Here is a 20,436-nt window from a genome sequence, read left to right as displayed (position 1 = left end):
TTTTTTTGTGTGTGCTGGAATGCTGTTTCATCCTAGAGTCCCTGCGTATGTGTTGTAAGAAGTTGTTCTGATTGATTTTCTGATTCAATTATTTGGAGCTTGTATGAATTCTTTTGTCATTTTTGATATGATCCCTAAGTTGGACTTTGGAGGTTTTGCACTAAACGTCCCAAATCCAAATAGGTAATATGGCCATTCTCAAAACCACAAAATGTCTTTTTTTCTTTTTTTGAAAATACCATTTGTAGAAAGGTTTTGTGATCTGTGCGTTTATTTTTTCAGGCCATTTTTGGGAAAAAAAGACAGTACAAGTGAAAATCATAGAAAAACAAGCTATTGGGATGTAGGAGAGGTCAGTATTTTTAGCAGACTGGTCTCCCAGACATCCCAGGAGAGAAATAGGGCACCCTAGGGGACACTGCTGTGGACTTCATAGAAATGCTCCCAGGTACACATCTCACTGTTAATCCCTTATCTTGTTTGCTGAGCCCTCCAAAACTCACCCACTACCTCCAACTGTACACCACTACAATAGCCCATATGGGTGAATGAGGCACCTATATGTGGGTACAGTGGGTTTCTGGTGAGTTTTGGAGGGCTCATAGTTTCCACCACAAGTGTAAGAACAGGTAGGGGGAGGTATGGGCCTGGGGTCCACCTGTCTACAGTGCACTGCACCTACCACTACACTACTCCTGGAACCTGCATGCTGCTCAAATGGTCCTTGCTATAGCAGCTGAGGCTGTCATAGATGTTAGTGAGTATTGTTCTCACTAGCATCTATGGGGGGGTGGGAGGGGGTCAGTGACCACTGGAGGAGTAAGGGGGTCATTCCTAATTCCCTCCAGTGGTCATTTGGTCATTTTTGTGTCTTATTCGTTCTGAAAACAGGTCAAGACCAAAACATTGACGTTTTTGCTCTAGATGCTTTTGTTTTGTTCCAGTATGGCTGTAAAACATCCAAGTGTTAGGTACACTCTAAGCTCACCCTGCTCCTGTCTTTGAAACACCCCTAACACACCCCCTTGTGATTTAGATGCTTTGCAGACCAAACACATAGATAAACGTCTGCAAAATAGATTTAGAAAATACTGATTTGGGACGTTTCGAGAAGAAATTCATCCAATGGTGCTTTATAAGACTTTTTGGATGTTTTTCTCTTTCAAAAATGAGCCCCATTGCTTCATCGTGGTATACTTGAGGATGTATGGAGAGACTTAAATTGGAGCTTTAGTACGGGCTCACTTACTCATTTAGTTGATTCTGCCTGATGTTATATAAAGGCATTGGTGCCACAGTCAGCTAACTGAGCACTACCACTTTTCACACAAAAAGTATTTTATACTGCATGCCAGTGAAAAGTTGTTTCAGAAAACTCAATTATTGGGATTCTTTTTTGTATCTGCAGTGTTGGCAATTTTGGCCTTGGTCTCTTGCTTCAAACTAAACAGATAAAACGAATGATATCATCATACGTTGGAGAGAATGAAGAGTTTGAACGACAGTATCTAATTGGGGAGCTAGAAGTTGAGCTTGTTCCTCAGGTAAAGAGGCTGTGCTAGTAATTTTTCTACTTTACTTACATAAAATTTCCAACTTGTCCAGGTTTTGTAAAATATGAATATGTTGGTAGATGAAAACTGTAAGGCCCATTCAGTCTTCCCAATTTAATTCTGTCACGAAATGCCTAGCTATCTGCTTGGGGTTACTCCGTAGCCACTTAGAGGTTCTATCCCCAGCACAGCTCAAGTCCTCCTGCTCCTGCTGCTTGTTCTCTATACTAGCACCCTTCTCCCACCAACTGGGTCACAACCGCTTCTGGGCGAGTCTCCTGCTCTCAAATTATCCCCAATGATTTCGTGGTTACTGGGGCCACACTCCCAGTGGTCCCATAGTTCCTAGAAAGCACTCACAGACCCTCTACACAAAGCACCAGGATTCTTTATCAGTCCAGATAGGCAGAGTCAACAAACTGAAAATTGTTTATTGTTTTAAAAATTGAACAGTGAAACAGAAAAAGTGCAATCAGTAAACAGTCTTTGCTTAAAGCCCACCTATTCAATGCTGCGTTCGGCACCTAACTCTTCCCGTTCAGTAAATCCAGACTGCCCCAATTTGACTGCCCCTTTCGGACTGTCTATTTGTCGTTTAGATTGTAAGCTCATTGAGCAGGGACTGTCCCTCTATGTTAAATTGTACAGCGCTGCGTAACCCTAGTAGCGCTTTAGAAATGTTAAGTAGTAGTAGTAGTAGTAGTAGTAGCAATAACGAGTAACTGAAATTTGGATCAATTATAAAACTATCTAAACATTTGTTTACTTTCTAAAAAGTACCTGGTGAGATCATGAAATATGCTGCTCACAGATTATCAAATTTAACTGATCACAGGGCCTTAGCAAAGAGATCTGTCTCTCTTTTCTCCTGGGCTAAGACTGGGAAAAAGCCAGTAAAATCCAAATGAAAATGAGCTCCTGGTCCAATCAGAGCCCAGAATAACAATCTTTGAACGTATGCTGCAGACTGCCTTTCCAAAAGGCTTAAACAAAGAAAACAGCCTTGGTTCTACAGCAGCTTCAAAACATAAACATGCACCACCTGCTAGCCAAACTATAGAAATACAGTTTAAAACACACTGTTGTGTCACAAATTCATCTTAAGACACTTGAGATTCAGTTTGCCAATGAACTTCATTGGGTAGGAATAATCTAAGGATAAACTGAGCAGAAGAGTATCAAACTAGCAGTTGCTAGACATAAATCTTTTTATTTCACAAATAAAACTAGAATCACAGTCCATTAACAGCCCACTGGGAGATAAAGCTCCACAAAACTCCAGTAGTCCTGGAGGAGTGTTCCTGGTGTGTCACTTTGTGTTCAGCTGAGGCCTGTGTCACATACAGGCCTGAACCTGAATCATCTGTGTGAGCAAAACTATCATGGATGCCTGTATACTTTCTTTCTACAGTGCTGCTGACATTGATATTTATAAAGAATATTTGCACTTCATCTGAGGGGGTGAAGCTGGTCATCGGACAGATTTACACAGACAGCTCTGGTGAGATAACACCAGTGGGCCCCTTTGAAGATTCCAGCATGCTCAGGGAGAGTGTCTGGATCAACACTGGACTTCTTTGTCTTAGAAGGCCTAGATTCCTTCTAATGGACAGCAGGAATATGTGTTCTGATTAGGCCAAAAGAGTCACTTGAGAACAGTGCACCAAGGTGCAATCATAACTTTTGGAAGACAAAGAAAAAAAGAATTTACTTGGCACTAGTGAACAGTAGACATATCTGAGAGTTCTAAAGGGAAAACATCTTATAGTGCCAAAGCACAAAGCCTTCCTGTACAACTTGGTTACAGGGAAGCTAAGAATCACGGCTAGCTACTGTTGTGCTTCGGATTAATTCCCTGGGTTAGAGAAGAGAACTGTCATCTCTATACTGATCAGCTCACTGTGCAAACAGTTGTAGCTGGAAGAAAGAATTCCTGCATCTATCTTAAGATCCAACATGTGGTAGTCTTGTCAGGATTTAATTATAGGTTATGGGTGATTAACCAAGATGCCACATCACAAAGGCAGGATTGGAGAGGGGTCAAGTCAATATTCAGAGGGGAAACAGAAACAGAGGGGGTCTTTTACTAAGGCGCGCACACGCTAAAATTGAGCACATGCTAAACGTTAGAGACGCCCATAGGAATGCATTGGCATCTCTAACGTTTAGTGCATGCCTATTTTTAGCGTGCTCTAAAAACGTGAGTGCACCTTAGTAAAAGACCCCCAGAATGTTGTCAGCATAAATATGACATCTAATGTTAAATGATTTTTATAAGAGTGTCAAGAGGGATGAAGAACAGATTACAACAAAGGTGAAGGGATAGAGCCCTGAGGGATCCCACACCTGAGAGGGTAGACAGAAGAGACATAAGAGCCCAAAGAAACAGAGAAAACATAATCTAGATCTACCCCGAGATATGCATGAGAGAAAGCCTAGATAAGGGAAGAGTGAACAACAAGGTCGAAAAACAGAGAGTCCATACTGGGTAGGTCGAGGAGATAATTGCCTAGAAAAGAATTGCCATTTGACTAATTTCTGATGTTTGTTTGTTAAAGGTGCAGAGCTCTATGGAATAGGCCCTCAATGTGTAACGTCTGATCTACAAATGTACCAAAGTCATTCTGCCCTACAAAGTTTGCATTTCTGCGAGCTCAGTCCACGATGGACCAGAGAGCTGAAGGACATAAGTACATAAGTATTGCCATACTGGGAAAGTCCATAGGTCCATCAAGCCCAGCATCCTGTTTTCAACAGTGGCCAATCCAGGTCACAAATACCTGGCAAGATCCCAAAAAAGTTCAAAACATTTTATACTGCTTACCCCAGAAATAGTGGATTTTCCCCAAGTCCATTTAATAATGGTGTATGGACTTTTCCTTTAGGAAGCCGTCCAAACCTTTTTTAAACTCCGCTAAGCTAACCGGCTTTACCACATTCTCTGGCAATGAATTCCAGAGTTTAATTACACGTTGAGTGAAGAAATATTTTCTCTGATTCGTTTTAAATTTACTTCATTGTAGCTTCATAGCATGCCCCCCAGTCCTAGTATTTTTGGAAAGCGTAAACAGACGCTTCACATCTACCCGTTCAGCTCCACGTTGAATGATGAACAGTTGCCTGACAAGGGGCAAAAGAGTCCAGGCTGGCTTCAATTAAATTATTCCAGGCCTGAGCCTGTGTTTGAAGGGAAGGGCTAAGAAATCTGAGGGGAAAAAGGGGAATGAACTGCGCAGGTTCTAAATGAGGAAAAGTGAAGGGAGCGCCTAACAGACTGAGAAACAGAAGGTGGGAGGGGTAAGCAGGCGACTGGGTGACATGAAGAAAAGTCAAAAGTGATGTAGTCCTAGGCAGGCACTTTCAGTTCAGGGCCTTGTGAGTGGGCACAAAATTTTCTCTGCCCCTGCTCTCTCCCCCCACTTTATGCACCTCCATTCCTCCACCGGACAAGCCCCCCCAAACTCAAAATATAAATGCCTGAGCTGGCAGTGTTTCCCAAGCTCCACCAGCTGAAGACCTCCTCCCAGCAAGAACTTTTTCAAGCTGGACATTTGGTGGCAGTGTTCCTGAGCAGCTGCCAGCACTGGCTCCCTGGACATTTTCAGTTTTCTCATATGCATGAAAGCTGAGCATATGTGGGGTTGGGGTAGGGGGAGGAGGTGTTAGGTTATCAGGGCCCCTGCCCATCTAGGCTCACCCATGGCTACACTACTGCTTTTACCTCACTATTTTTTTTTTTATCTCTGCAGTGAGCTGCCATGGGTCAGAAAATATTTTCCACAGGGTTTATGTAGATTGCTACATGATCTGATAAATTGTATGGAATAAATGGTGAAATATCATTCTTAGATTGTTCAGCCATAATGTGAAGTAATGGGAAATACCCAGCTTTATGCAGAGTTTTGGATCATGAGTTCTCCCCATACTGAACAAACCATTTCTCATTTAGGGGAGGTTTGGGAAAGAAAGAACTATGAAAACCACAGGGGTGGGAAAAGGGAGAAGAGAACCATGAAAACCAGAGAGGTTTGGGATGGCATCAGAGGTATGATACCAATCCTCGCCCCAGCCGTTCAGGTTTGTCTTTACCACTTTTACAAAGCTTCCAATATCCTTGTCTACTTTTCTCGAGCTACTACTATAAAATAAGCTAAAAATAAACATCCTCAAGGTCACTTCTCTTGGCCCTAAGTGACATGGCATACAAATGGACTTGTCGTTTGACACAGTGTCACTATTAAAGGCGTCTGAATTGGCTCTTCACTCCTGTCTCCCAACTTGCTAATTGTACAGGTGGGTAGGGGAAGGAGTGGAGTCCAGAGAGATTGCTAGAAAGCAAGCAGCTAGTTGTGAGCAGAGAAATTTGTAAAATTTAGCAAGGTAGAAGATCACATGGAGAAGACTCAATGGACCCTTTACCCTTGGGATAAAGTGCTGCATATAAACAGAATGCTGTTTAACATCAGTCAAGTTGTGCATTTTTACCTTGTCATCTGTTACATATGTACATATAACCTGATATGGAAGCTTCACTTTATTCATGTAACTTGTGTTTGAAAATTGGATTGTTTGTGAAATTATGCTAGTATACAGTTAGAGGCATAAATGAGGTTGACAGCATGTACTATAGAGAATAAAGACAGTATATATATATATGAAAAACCAAACCCACTATTAACAGTGGGTTTGTTGTACACAGGTCTGATTTTTATAACTCATATTTTTATATCATCCATCTACAACTTATCAGGTAAAAATCAGTATTATATCCAGTTCAGGATGCTATACAGTAAACCAGAAAAAGAAAAATGTCAGTCCTTGTGAGATGAGACTTATGACTTAGCCATGTATATTCTAGAACAGAGAGGGGTATGAAAAAGATATTTCAACAGTATTTATAACATAAATCTACTACTACTACTACTACTATTTAGCATTTCTATAGCGCTACAAGGCATACGCAGCGCTGCACAAACATAGAAGAAAGACAGTCCGTGCTCAAAGAGCTTACAATCTAAAAGACAAAAAAATCAAATCAGTTCTTGTATACCGTTAATATCCCCTTTCCAGGGTTCAGTGCGGTTTACATTCTAGGTGATACAAAAGTCGATAATGTTAGTGAGAGGTTTGAGAACAATTAGAGACCATTGGTGTAATGCATGAGACCAAAAACATTAAAAGAAAGGATACTAGGAGGTAGAAGTCATTGGATTGTTATGAAGCAGTCTTTGGGAAGAGAAAAAGGTTTTTAGCCTCTTCCTGAAGCTAAGGTAGCTGTTTTCTGTTCTGATGGGAATAGGTAGAAAGTTCAAAAATCAAAAATACTGAAGAGCAAAAATACACTATGAAACTAATACCATTCAATTTGCTCTAGGCAATAACCAAGGAAATTGCCTGTCAATAACTTATTAAAGAATAGAAACCTCAACTGTCAGGACGCCTACAAAGATGTCCTTCCCTTAAACAGCTTTTATCACAGGTTTCACTCAATCCTCTGAAACAAGTCACAATAGCAAATAACTCCAACAAGGAGAAAAAACTATTGTAGCCAAAAAAACAGAGGAAATTATATAGCACAAATACACTAGGACAACACTCCATTAGGTTAATGTCATACCAATACTGAAAAAGTATAATACTACATGTGCACAGTAAAATCTACTACTTAGCTTATCCGCCATTTAAGGGAAGGCCATCTTTATAGGCGTCCCTTGCAGTTGAGGTTTCTATTCTTTAATAAGTTATTGACAAGCAATTTCGTTGACTATTGTGTAGAGCAAATTGAATGGTATTAGTTTCAGTAGGTGGAGAGTTCTATATTTTAACTCCAACTACAGGGAACAGAGAGCTGAAAATCTTCTGATTTCGAATTGTCTTTTGAAATGGTAACAGTAGCATCAGTTGTTCTTTCAGTCTGTTAGACTGGACCAAATGTAGTGAAGTGGTCTTAGTCAGCAGTTCAGAGGTGGAACCCTGTAAGATTTGAAAAACTAAACAAGCAGCTTTGAACCGGAGTCTTTCTGCTATGGGAAGTCAGTGGAGTTTAAGATGAATTAAAACACCAGTATATCTATTAAATTTGTATATTAGTCTAGCAGCTGTGTTCTGTATGATTTGCAGTTTTTTCTGATATTGACATTTAATACCAAGAAATAGAACATTGCCGTAATCCAAGGGAGGTAGGACTAACATTTGGACTAGTAGTGCTAAGACTTTGTGGTCGAAGAATAATCTGACTAGACATAGCAGTCTCTTTTTGAATAGTGTTTTCTTCCATAGCTAGTTAATATGAGAAGAGAAGGTGAGTGAAGAAGCAAACCTATTTTTAAGTTGAAAGGAGTATCAATCCCTATGCCAGTAGCATCAGAACCTTAGTTTGTGGTATGCAGTCTCATATGTTTTCTGATTTTATGGGTTTGTTTTCTTGTAGGGAACCCTTGCAGAACGAATTCGTGCTGGTGGAGCTGGGATTCCAGCATTTTTCACACCCACTGGTTATGGAACATTAATACAGGAGGGAGGAGCACCTATTAAGTACAACAAAGATGGTAGTATTGCGATTGGCAGCCAGCCAAAAGAGGTAAGAGGAGCCTTGCTGCCTTCATGACATCATTAGGACCTCTAAATATGCATTCCTATGTTTAAAGAGATAATTTATCTGTTTAAAGTTAGGATTGCTGTCATCAACATAACAATTACAAACCCGCAACCTTAAACACCCTAGGACACACACTCCCTATCTCAGACAGCCTAAAAATACTCTGAGTCATAATTGACCGCAACCTCACATTCGAGAGCCAAATAAAAACCGTAATAAAGAAAATGTTCTACTCAATGTGGAAACTCAAATGAATAAAACCTTTCTTCCCGAGGGATACCTTTTGTAAACTAATACAATCAGTAGTCCTAAGCCACGCAGATTACTGCAACGGAATATATGCGGGATGCAAAGAACAACTCACAAAAAAACTCCAAACCGCCCAAAACACAGCAGTCAGACTGATATATGGTAAAACACAATTTGAAAGTGCTAAACCTCTTCGAGAAAAGCTGCACTGGCTCCCAATCAAAGAACGGATCATCTTCAAAATCTGCACTTTGGTCCATAAAATCATCTACGGCGTAGTCCCAGGATACATGACAGACCTCATAGACCTACCAACTAGAAACAGATTCAGATCAGCACGATCTTACCTAAACCTACATTACCCAAACTGCAAAGGGCTAAAATACAAAACAACTTATGCATCTAGCTTCTCCTACATAAGTGCACAGTTATGGAATGGACTCCCGTATGCTGTGAAAACAATCCATGATCATCTAAACTTCAGGATATCATTAAAAACCCACCTCTTCAAAAAAGCCTACCCCACCGATCCAACATAACTCCCCACACCCAGCAACACAACATAACCAATGATCGTACTGGACAATTAACTATCCTCATTCCCCTTGACGCCAAGACGCCTGAACCACATCTACCTCATTTGTCTACAACACAATCTTTTATTTGTTATCAACCGTAATGGCAAATGCCTTTATGGTACTTTTTAAGCCACATTGAGCCTGCAAAAAGGTAGGAAAATGCAGGGTATAAATGTAACAAATAAATATGTTCCCTCAAAAAAGCAATTATATCTGGACAGCAGCTCAATCTTCTTGCTATCTGGATAAAATTTGGTCCTACCCCTGACCCTTTTAAAATCTAAATTAAAGGTGCATAACCTCGATCCTTGAGTGCCGCAACCCAATCAGGTTTTCAGGATTTCCACAGTGACTATAGATGAAATCTATTTCATACAATGGGAGGCAGTCCATACAAATAGATATCTGCATATTAATTGTTAAAATTCTGAAAACCTGACTGGATTGCAGGACAGAGTTTATGCATCCCTGATTTAAACCTGCATTTTGGCAGCCATTGAGTTGACTGTCCAAACTTTAGCTGGCAGTGAATTAAAAAAAAACCCATTCAAACTAAATAATACAAAAATATTTATGCAATTAACATCGGGTGCTGACTGCTTTAATACTTTTGAACATCAACCTAATTGTTCTTGGCTTAAGAAAACAGGAGTGTAGCCAGACCTCGAGGTAGGGGGGCACATTTTAGTCTGCCACCCCGCCGCCTCACCCTCCCCACCTCGCCCTCCTCCACTGCCTCACCTCCCCCCACTGCAACCCACAGCAGCAAATACCTTTGGCGGGGGTCCCCAACCCTCGCCAGCCAAGGCCTTCTTCAGCGCTGGTCTCCTTGCCTCCCCCCAACCCCCACCAGCCGGAAGCCTTCTTTAGCGCCGGTCTCCTCACCTCCCCTCCCGCCTTGCCACTCTCCCCACTGCACCCCACAGCTCAACTCCTGGGGAAGGGTGGTCAGGTGCAGGTGAAGTCTAGCTGTCCCTGTCTGAGTTCTGCCTTGCCTCTGGTGTGGGGTGGTTTTGCCTGCCGCTGCCGCTCCTCGGCAGTGGCCCAAGGGCTCATGAACCTAGTGTCTGCCTTGAAAATGTGACAGGAGTTAAAAGCAGCATCAAAAAGTTGGGCTTTTAGCTTAGATTTGAAGACGGCCAGAGATGGAGCTTGACGTACCGGCTCAGGAAGTCTATTCCAGGCATATGGTGCAGCAAGATAAAAGGAACGGAGTCTGGAGTTAGCAGTGGAGGAGAAGGGTGCAGATAAGAGAGATTTACCCAGTGAACAGAGTTCCCGGGGAGGAATGTAGGGAGAAATGAGAGTGGAGAGGTACCGAGGAGCTGCAGAGTGAATGCACTTATAGGTCAATAAGAGGAGTTTGAACTGTATGCGGAAACGGATAGGAAGCCAGTGAAGTGACTTGAGGAGAGGGCTAATATGAGCATAACGACCCTGGCGGAATATTAGTTGTGCAGCAGAATTTTGAACAGATTGAAGAGGAGAGAGATGGCTAGGTGGGAGACCTGTGAGAAGCAAGTTGCAATAGTCTAAGCGAGAGGTGATAAGAGTGTGGATGAGGGTTCTGGTAGTGTGCTCCTCCCATGCCCTACACTGCTACCTCTTGGGTTTAGATGGGGGCCAGAAACTTTATTGATCCCTCCCAGGCCCTGATTGGGGTTAAGCCAGCAGCTGTTTTATGTTAAGATTTATGGACTCAGTACCAGGTTCTCCCCTTGACACAGCTATTACAGTATTCTGTTTATTTGTAATTACTGAGCCATATCTGGATTGCAGCAGGTGATGTTTAAATGTGAAAAAAAGGTATATAGTTCCTATAGAAGTATGGAGATATCTGCACTTCCCTCTCTTCTTCCTCCTACTGTATCTCTCCTTCCCCTTCCCTGCCCCCCATCCATCCCTATAGCCTGACATCAACCCGACCATTCCCTACTCCTCCATCCCTCCCTGTAGCCTAGCGTCGACCCTACCCTACTGCCTCCCCCCATCCAGAAGCATCAGCTCTGCCTTTCCCTACCCCCTTCCCCATCCAGAAGCACACCAGCTTTAAATATCCCCACATAACACCACATGTTTTGCTAATTTACTATTAGGCTCATTTTCAAAGCACTTAGCCTCCCAAAGTTCCATAGAAACCTATGGAACTTAGCCTCCCAAACTGCTTTGAAAATATGCCTCTATGTCACTCATGAACTCTAGCGTAATGCCACTCTGTATTTCTCACACTGGAATTGGTGATCGCCATCACGGTACTATGTAAGCCACATTGAGCCTGCAAATAGCTGGGAAAATGTGGGATACAAATGCAACAAATAAATAATGACAATTCCAAGTTTATTAAACATTTTCTACCCCTCCCTGTAGCAGCCTACATGGCAGTTTACAATCTAATACATAGAAATTTACATTATATTCACTGGAGAACCAATGTTCTTAAATTCTATATAATGTAATGTGATATTAAAATATAAATATCCAACACAGTGCACAACTTTTAATATAACTATCTATTCTCATGCACACTATGATCTTGTAAAGCTTTCATACCAAACACTTTTATGCAAATGACTGCAAAAGTCCTTGCTTATACATAATACTAGTAAAAAAGGCCCGTTTCTGACACAAATGAAATGGGCGCTAGCAAGGTTTTCCTCGGAGTGTGTATGTTTGAGGGAGTGTGTGTGACAGTGACTGTGAGTGAGAGAGTGAATGTGTGTGTGTGACAGAGAGAGTGAGTGAGGGTGCGAGTGTGTGTGTGAGAATGAGAGTGTGTGCGAGTGCGTATGTGAGCCACAGTGAGTGTGAGAGAGTGTGTTTCACACAGATACAGTGTGTGTGAGAGAGAGTGTTTTTGTGAGAGAGTATGTGCAATACACAGACACTCTGTGAGAGCGAGAGTGTATGAGATCGAGAGAGTGTTTGAGAGTGACTGTGTGACACAGAGAGTGAATGTGATACAGTGTGAGACATAGAGTGTGTGGTAGACAGTGTATGAGAGTGAGAGAGACAATGACTGTGAGAGAGAGAGAGTGTGTGGGTGCCAGAGATACCTCCCCCCTCCCTCTGTGTAGTTGCAGGACCCCCTCCCCTTCCCTCTCTGTGGTCGCAGGACCCCTCCCCCTCCCTCTCTGGTCCCCCTCCTATCAGGTCTCAGACCCCCCTCTATCCTCCGTCTCTGGTCTCAGGACCCCCTCCTCCTCCCCCCTCCTCCCTCTCAGGTCTCTGGACCCCCTCCCCTCTGGCCTCAGGACCTCTTCCCCCTCCGTTGTCTCAGGCCCCACTCCTGCTGCCCTTGCCACCACGTCCCCCCCTGAGGTCGCTGCCGCTCCCCCTCTTCCGTCCGACGTCTGCTCAGCTGCCATTTCCGGCCACTGCTGCTTCTCCTGTCGAGCAGCAGCAGCCAGTACAAAAACAAAAATTAAACCTGCAGAAATGCTTTCAAAAAGGATGCGGGGCACTGCAGGCAGCCATTGGCTGTCAGCTCTGCATCTGCTCCTCCTCTCACGGCTCTCACGTCACTGGCCCTGGAGGTGAACCCCGGAGGAGCGCAGCGACTTGAGAGGTGGAGTGGATGCAGCGCTGACAGCCGATGACTGCCTGCGGTGCCCCACTTCCTTTTTGAAAGCATTTCTGCAGGTTTTTTTTTTTGGTTTTGTACCGGCCGCTGCTGCTCGACAGGAGAAGCAGCAGTGGCCGGAAATGGCAGCTGAGCTGATGTTGGACGGAGGGGGGGAGCGGCGGCGGCGGCGACCTGGGGGGGAATGGAGGGTGGAGCAGTGGCTGCTGCGACCCTGGGGGAGATGGAGGGGGGTGCGGTGGCAACCTAGGGGGGGGGGGGGTGGAGGGGCGGCGACCTCGGGGGGGGGGCGTGGCGAAAGCCTGAAACTGCGCCTCCAAGGTTCTGAATGCTGCTATGTTGTGATTGGGCATTGTCGCTGGTGACGCATTCGGAAGTGGGAGACAGAAGCATGAATGCCTCAAGCCTTATGTCCACGCAGTCAGCTTCAGAAAGTTGGAGGTGCTTTTTATTATATAGGATAGGATAAGTCATGAACATGATATATCCTATTCACAAAATGTCATAAACCCAATTGTAAAGTAACCAACTAATCAATAATAAACAATGTCCAGTGAAATGTTCACTTAATCTCAGTGCTGCCAGGTTGAGAATTTCACACCCAGCGCACAACTGTAGAATTGAAGAAAACATCCTGTAGCTCCCGTCAGTGCCTGACGCCATGGGTTTCGTAGCGACTGTTTCAGGGACTTCGTGTGGCTGCTGTACCCTGAAAATAACCAAATTAACAGCGGAACGCTGAGAATGGGATATATCATGTTCATGACTTATTATGCTATGTGATGTGTAAGCACGGACTATTAGTCATTTGCATGAAAGTGTTTGGTATGAAAGCTTCACAACATCATAGTGTGCATGGGAGCAGATAGTTATATTAAAAGTTGTACATTGCATGTTAGGTATTTATATTTTAATATCATTTATAGATTATAGAATTTCGGGAGAACATTGCTTCTCCAGTGAATGTAATATAAATTGTCATTGGTGCTATGAAGACTTAATGAATAAAAAACGTATCCACCCACTATAGCATGTCACAGCCTGGTGGGAGGCAGTGGGAGGGGCCCCAGGGCTCCAGGCTTCATTTTGCATAGTTATGCGGGTGCTGGCCAAAATGAGAACAGCTTTTGAGTTGTCCTAATTTCAGCAGATTAGCTATGTGGGTCCCGGCACTGAATGTTGCCAACACTACTACTACTACTACTACTACTTAGCATTTCTATAGCGCTGCCAGGGTTACGCAGCGCTGTACAAGTTTAGACAAGGGGAAGGACAGTCCCTGCTCAAGAGAGCTTACAATCTAAAGGTAATAAGCTATGTAGTCAGTGTAGGTATCAGGAATGGGGAAGGTGCTTAGGCACCAAAAGCAAGGGAGAAGAGTTGGGCCTTGAGTAAGGACTTGAAAATGGGTAGGGAGGGTGCACGGCATATGGGCTCAGGAAGTCTGTTCCAGGCATAAGGTGAAGCGAGGCAGAAGGGGCGGAGTCTGGAGTTAGCGGTGGTGGAGAAGGGTACAGATAGGAGTGATTTGTCCTGAGAGCGGAGGTTACAGGTGGGGACATACGGGGAGAGGAGGGTAGAGAGGTAATGGGGGGCTGCAGATTGAGTGCACTTGAAGGTCAATAGGAGAAGCTTGAATTGTATACGGTAGCGGATCGGGAGCCAGTGAAGCGACTTGAGGAGAGGGGTGATATGAGAGTATCGGTTCACGCGGTAGATAAGACGTGCAGCGGAGTTTTGGACAGATTGAAGGGGGGATAGGTGGCTAAGCAGGAGGCCAGCGAGGAGAAGGTTGCAATAGTCAAGACGAGAGGTAACGAGCGAGTGGACGAGGGTTCGGGTGGTCTGTTTAGAAAGGAATGGGCGAATTTTGCTAATATTATAGAGGAAGAAGCGACAGGTCTTAGCTGTCTGTTGGATATGGGCAGAGAAGGAGAGGGAAGAGTCGAAAATGACTCCGAGATTGCGGGCTGAAGAGACGGGGAGGATGAGGACGTTGTCAACAGAGACGGAAAGTGGGGGAAGAGGAGAAGAGGGTTTGGGTGGAAAGACAAGGAGCTCAGTCTTAGCCATGTTCAGTTTCAGATGCCGGTTGGACATCCAGGCGGCGATGTCGGAAAGGCAGGCCGAAACTTTGGCCTGGGTTTCGACTGTGATGTCGGGAGTGGAGAGGTAAAGCTGGGTGTCATCAGCATAGAGATGGTACTGGAATCCATGTGATGAGATCAACGAGCCCAGGGAAGAGGTGTATATTGAGAAAAGAAGCGGTCCAAGGACAGATCCTTGAGGGACCCCGACAGAGAGCTGGACGGGGGTGGAAGAAGAGCCATTAGAAAATACTCTGAAGGTGCGTTGGGAAAGATACGAGGAGAACCAGGAAAGGACGGAGCCCTGGAATCCAAATGAGGACAGTGTGTCAAGAAGTAACTTATGATTGACGGTGTCAAAGGCGGCAGATAGGTCGAGGAGGATGAGGATGGAATAGTGACCTTTGGATTTGGCAAGGAACAGGTCATTGCAGACTTTAGAGAGTGCTGTTTCTGTTGAGTGTAGTGGGCGAAAGCCGGATTGAAGCGGGTCGAGGACGGCCTGAGAGGAGAGGAAGTCAAGGCAGCGGCTGTGGACAGCACGTTCAAGTAATTTGGAGAGGAAGGGTAGAAAAGAGATGGGGCGGTAGTTGGAGGGACAGGTGGGGTCAAGTGATGGTTTTTTGAGAAGTGGTGTGACCACAGCGTGCTTGAAGGTGTCAGGGACAGTAGCAGTGGAGAGAGAGAGGTTGAGGATGTGACAGATTGAGGGGTTAACTGTAGGAGAGATGTTGGTAAGCAGGTTGGTGGGAATGGGATCAGAGGAACAGGTGATGCACTTAAGAGGAAGAAAGAAGGCGAGCAGTTTCCTCTTCGGTGATCTGAGGGAAGGAGGAGAAGGAGGCCAGGTTAGGTTGGTTGAGGGAGTGGGTTAAGAAGCCACAGGGAGGAGAAGGCTTGGAAGTGAATTCAAGGTTTATCTTCTGTACTTTATCGCGGAAGTAGTCAGCTAGTGTTTGAGGAGAGAGTGAGGGGGGTGGGGGGTGGGAGCGGAGGGTACTTTAAGTAGGGAGTTGAGGGTGGCGAAGAGGCGACGAGGGTTGGAGCCAAGAGAATTGGTTAATTGAGAATAATATTCCTGTTTGGCAAGGAATAGGGAGGACTGGAAGGAGGATAGCATGAATTTGTAATGGGTGAAGTCTGACAGGGTGCGAGATTTTCTCCAGAGTTGTACAGCAGATCGGGTGCAGGAGCGGAGGTAACAGATGCAAGGGGTTAACCAGGGCTGAGGATTAATGCGCTTAGTGGGGTGAGAGACAGATGGTGCTAGGGTATCCAGAGCAGTGGAGAGAATTTCATTGTAGATAGAGACAGCCGTGTCGACAGATTCAGAAGACGAGATGGAAGGGAAGAGAGTGGAGGTGTGAGAGGATAGGATAGGAGGGTCGACAGCTTGGAGATTCCTGAAGGCAGTGGTTATAGTTGGGCGAGGTTGAGGGGGAGGGTGATGAAGTGTGAGGGTGATTAGGTGATGATCTGAGATAGGAAGGACTGAGGTGCAGAAATTGGAAGGTGAGCAGGAAGAGAAGAGAACGAGGTCGAGACAATGGCCATCACGGTGAGTAGAGGTGGTAGAGCATAGTCGGAGGTTAAAGGAGGATATCAGAGTAAGGAATTTAGAAGCGTAGGAGTTGGATGGGTTGTCAACGTGAATGTTAAAATCGCCAAGAATGAGGGATGGAGATGCGGGATCAAGAAAGACGGTGAGCCAAGCGTCAAAGTCAGTAAGGAATGAAGAGAGGGGCTTATCAGGGGGGCGGTAGATGACTGCAACTCTGAGTGGTAATGGGTAGAATAGCCGGATGGAGTGAGCTTCAAAGGACGAGAAGCAGTGAGATTGCGGTAGGAGGAGGGGTTGGAAACTACAGGAGGGCGAGAGAAGTAACCCGACGCCTCCACCGCGGCCATCTGGGCGGGGAAAGTGGGAGAAGAGATAACCTCCATGACAAAGGGCCGCGACTGAGGCAGAGTCGTCAGGGGAGAGCCAGGTTTCGGTTAGGGCGAGCAGTTGGAGGGAACGAGAGATGAAGAGATCGTGGGTGACGGGCAGTTTGTTGCAGATCGAGTGGGCATTCCACAAGGCGCATGAGAAGGGGAGGGAAGAGGGGGGGAGGAGGGGAATAGAGACGAGGTTGGAGACATCACGGAATCGTTTGCATGGATAGGAGGAGGACAGGTGAGGGGGGCCAGGATTAGGATTAATGTCTCCCGCGGAGAGCAGGAGGAGGAGTAAGACAGTGCGGAGGAGGGTGGTGGAGGTCGGGCGATGAAGGCGACGAAGACGGGGTGCACTTAGGAGGAATGGTGAAGGGTTAATGGCAGGAAGGAGGTGTTGGAGATTAAGGGCTAGGAAGGAGGAGGGGGACAAGAGAGATGGAGAGATGGTGAGGGATGGGGGTGAATAGGGTATTGCCGTAGCAGGCAGGACGGGAGGGAACACAGGTGGGCAATGAGTTCCAGCGGTAGACAGGGGTAAGGGGAGGGGAAAAAGATTAGGAAGGGACAGGGCAAGGAAGAGGATGTGGATAGGGGCCATAAGTAGTGATTGCGATGTGACAGGTGTAAGTGTAGTGACTGAGGTGAGAAGCAGGTAGATAGAGCGAAGAGCCGGAAGCTTGGAATTGGAGGGATTGATGGACTGGAGAGTGGATAAGTCAGTGGCTGGCAGGTTAGCAGGCAGGCAAGTCAGGCAGTGGCTGCCAAGCTTGCAGGCGGGGTGGAGCAGGCAGATGCGGATGGACAGGAACGAGCAAGGGAGAGGCAGGGGGGCAGATAAGTCAATGGCTGTCAAGTTGGCAGGTTGGCAGGTAAATAAATGGGTGACACACTAGCAGGCGGTTTGGGGCATGATGGAGCTGATGGACAGGAGCGAGCAGGGAGATGCTGGAGAGGAGGTAAGTATTGGGCTGACAAGTTGGCAGGCAGGCAAGTAGGTCAATGGCTGACAAGCTAGCAGATAAGTCAATGGCTGATGAGTTAGTAAGCTAGTAGGCAGGCAAGTCAGTCAACACCCACATAACTGCCACCGTCTGTACCGCCCCTGACCTGTCCACATTTTTTTGTGCTGGTCAGAGCCTAAATTCTGCGCCACTGCCCGGTTAAGTGCTGCTGAATTTTGGCAGTTTGGGTGGCTCCAGGTGATTTAAGCAGGCAGAAGCCTCTCCTGCCCACTTAAATGTTTATATTTATTTAAAATTTAATATACAGCTTAACTTGAACAGACCAATGCGGTTTACAGTTTATACAATTTAAAAAAACACAAAAAAGACAGCGATAAAAATAAATCCATCTTAAGAACTCCATAATGTTGGTAGGAAAGACCTATACACATTCATACAGAGATCATTCACAATAATCATTAAAATGCTTAGGATTTATCCTTCACAGCGACATCAGTATACCCATTTGCCATTACCACAATCCATATTAAGAACTTCCTTAAACAACAATGTCTTCAATAAAATTTTAAACTTCTTAAAATTTTCTTCCAAACAGCCATAGTCGGGAATTTGATTCCAAAGAAACGGCACTAAATAAAAACAATGCTCGTGTTGTAGTCAGATTTAATCTATCTCTTCGTAATGGGGGGGACTGTTAGTCCATGGTCTTGTAAAGACCTCAAAGTCCTCACTATATCAGCTGGGTAGGTTTCTAAAATGGCAAACATACATGTGTATGTGCCAGCATATGCACAAGCATGTTCTGAAATACCAATACCAACACCAATAGAGCAAACAGGAACAAAAAACCCCTTACATGTAGTTCAGCAAGTGCGAAGAAGTAGACTTCCAGAACACAGCTGTAATATGTAGAGAGATTTATTGGTAAATCACCTCACAGAATGGGACCCGACATAGGGCTATGTTTCGGTGGGGAAACCGCCTGCTTCAGGGGTCACATACACTGTTGCACAGAAAATGAAGCTTACGATAGTCTGATGCCACAGCAGCTCCTCACTACAAAAACCTATGGTGCTAATGACCTGTGCACCGGAGATACAATTAAGTGAGAAGATGCTGAATCCCATTACTAGGATTCTATTATCTCCAAGTCTACCTCATAGATTGTATTTACGCTTATATTTGGTCATGTTACTATTTTTATGCTGTTAACAAAATTTTAAGTGTTTATGTCAAGCTGTACCTGCTGTATGCCACAGCCTTGAGTGAATTTCTTCATAAAGGTGGTTAATAATCTTACTAAATAAATAACATTAATGCTCCTCCTTTTTGAATTTGTAAAGTAAAATCATTCCTTTGTAGCCATTCATTTAATAAGTGTAAATACCCAGATTTTTGCATTCTGGATGACTGTTTATTAACTACCAAGATACCCTTCACGTTGAACCTACTTTTAAGTGGATTTGTCAAGACTTTTTATTAAGTATGCTGCATGTCACTCATAATGTGTCCCTTACAGGTGAGAGAATTTGGTGGTCGTCACTTTGTTATGGAGCAGGCAATTACAGGCGATTTTGCACTTGTGAAAGCATGGAAAGCAGACCGTGCTGGGAATATTGTATTTAGGTAAGTTTTGACAAAAAACGTTTTTTATGTTGAACATTTGTAATCTGAAAATAAACTTAGTCGTGTTGTGAGGTATCACATATTTTTGTGATCACATTTTATCTTATCAAATCTCAAATCTCATACAGTTAAGAACGCTGTATTGAAGAATTGAGATTTGATAAGATGTGATCACAAAAATATGTGATACCATCTTGTTAGATATTATAAGAAAGTTGATGCACGGCTCCTGATGAAGCATGTAAAGTGAAACGGGTTTGGCCACTGTCGAGCCATAGCTAAGTGCTCAACAATTGTTTGTTACATAAAAAGAAGAGCATGTTTGAAAATAAAGGAAGATTGGAATTTTAAATACATCGTGTTGATTATATGATTAAGCATTTATACTGGACTTTTCACTTGTTATTGTTAGAAATTTGAAGTGCCAAAAGATGGCAGTGCAGCTTAATTTTAGGTGTCTTGTCATTTTTATTATAGATACACTATACAACTATATAAAGAAAAGACATTTCAAGTTATTTCTCATGATGTCGTCATTGTCTTCTTTTTTTTTAATATCAAGAACCACTTGATATAATTATTATGGGGGTCTTTTAGTAAAGATTAGCACATGTTATCTGCAGCAGAACCCATAGAAGTAATATGGGTCCTGTTACAGATAACATGCACTAATCTTTAGTAAAAGACCCCCTAAATTTGTTAAATAACAGAATACCTTTCAAGAGTATTCCTTTGTTTGGTACATCCATGTCATCATAGAAGTTTCAATTGCAGTGCAAATGATTTTTCTTGTTCTCTCTTCAAAATTCTTATTTTCTCCATGAAAATATTCTGTTTTGGGTTTCTAGAACAGAAATTGTTCTGAAATCCTTGCTGATTTTCTCAGAATACAATGCTAGTCGTATACTAAAATGTGGTTTAGTGCTTCAGAGCAGTTCATGTAGTTAAATAGTTAAGGTTGAAAGAAGACCAAAGGTCCACAGACGTATATCCTCTTCTGATTGCAGCACAGAATAGTGATCTACAAAGAAAAGGGATTTACTAAAGGGTGTTATGCCCTTAGCGCATGCTAACAGTAGTAATGCATGATGGTGTTAAAGCTGTAATGTACTTGTTAGTGCACGCGTTGGGGAATTTTTCTGGGAGAAGGCATGGCATGGGTATGGAAACATCCTGTTAGTGTGTTCTAAATAAGGTGTGGAAACTGGATAACAGCCAATTTAACACTGGATCACTTAGGGCCTCTTTTACAAAGCCACGCTTCC

The 20,436-nt window shown here is 44.0% G+C and overlaps 1 protein-coding gene across 2 annotated transcripts in view; it reads left to right on the top strand.

Moving 5' to 3' along the window:
* The window catches only part of OXCT1 (3-oxoacid CoA-transferase 1), a 468,078-nt gene that overhangs the window by 50,030 nt on the left and 397,612 nt on the right, over nt 1–20,436 (top strand). For both annotated transcript variants that reach the window (XM_030193084.1, XM_030193085.1), the window contains exons 4-6: nt 1,409–1,544; nt 7,984–8,133; nt 19,065–19,171. In XM_030193084.1, the coding sequence (XP_030048944.1) occupies nt 1,409–1,544; nt 7,984–8,133; nt 19,065–19,171 (393 nt within the window). The remainder of the gene's footprint in view (nt 1–1,408; nt 1,545–7,983; nt 8,134–19,064; nt 19,172–20,436) is intronic.

The sequence above is a fragment of the Microcaecilia unicolor genome, chromosome 2 (genome assembly GCF_901765095.1).
Source record: "Microcaecilia unicolor chromosome 2, aMicUni1.1, whole genome shotgun sequence".
In the NCBI taxonomy this organism is placed as follows: domain Eukaryota; kingdom Metazoa; phylum Chordata; class Amphibia; order Gymnophiona; family Siphonopidae; genus Microcaecilia; species Microcaecilia unicolor.
Note: the sequence above shows the minus strand (reverse complement) of the source record. Positions and strands in the feature narration are given on the sequence as shown.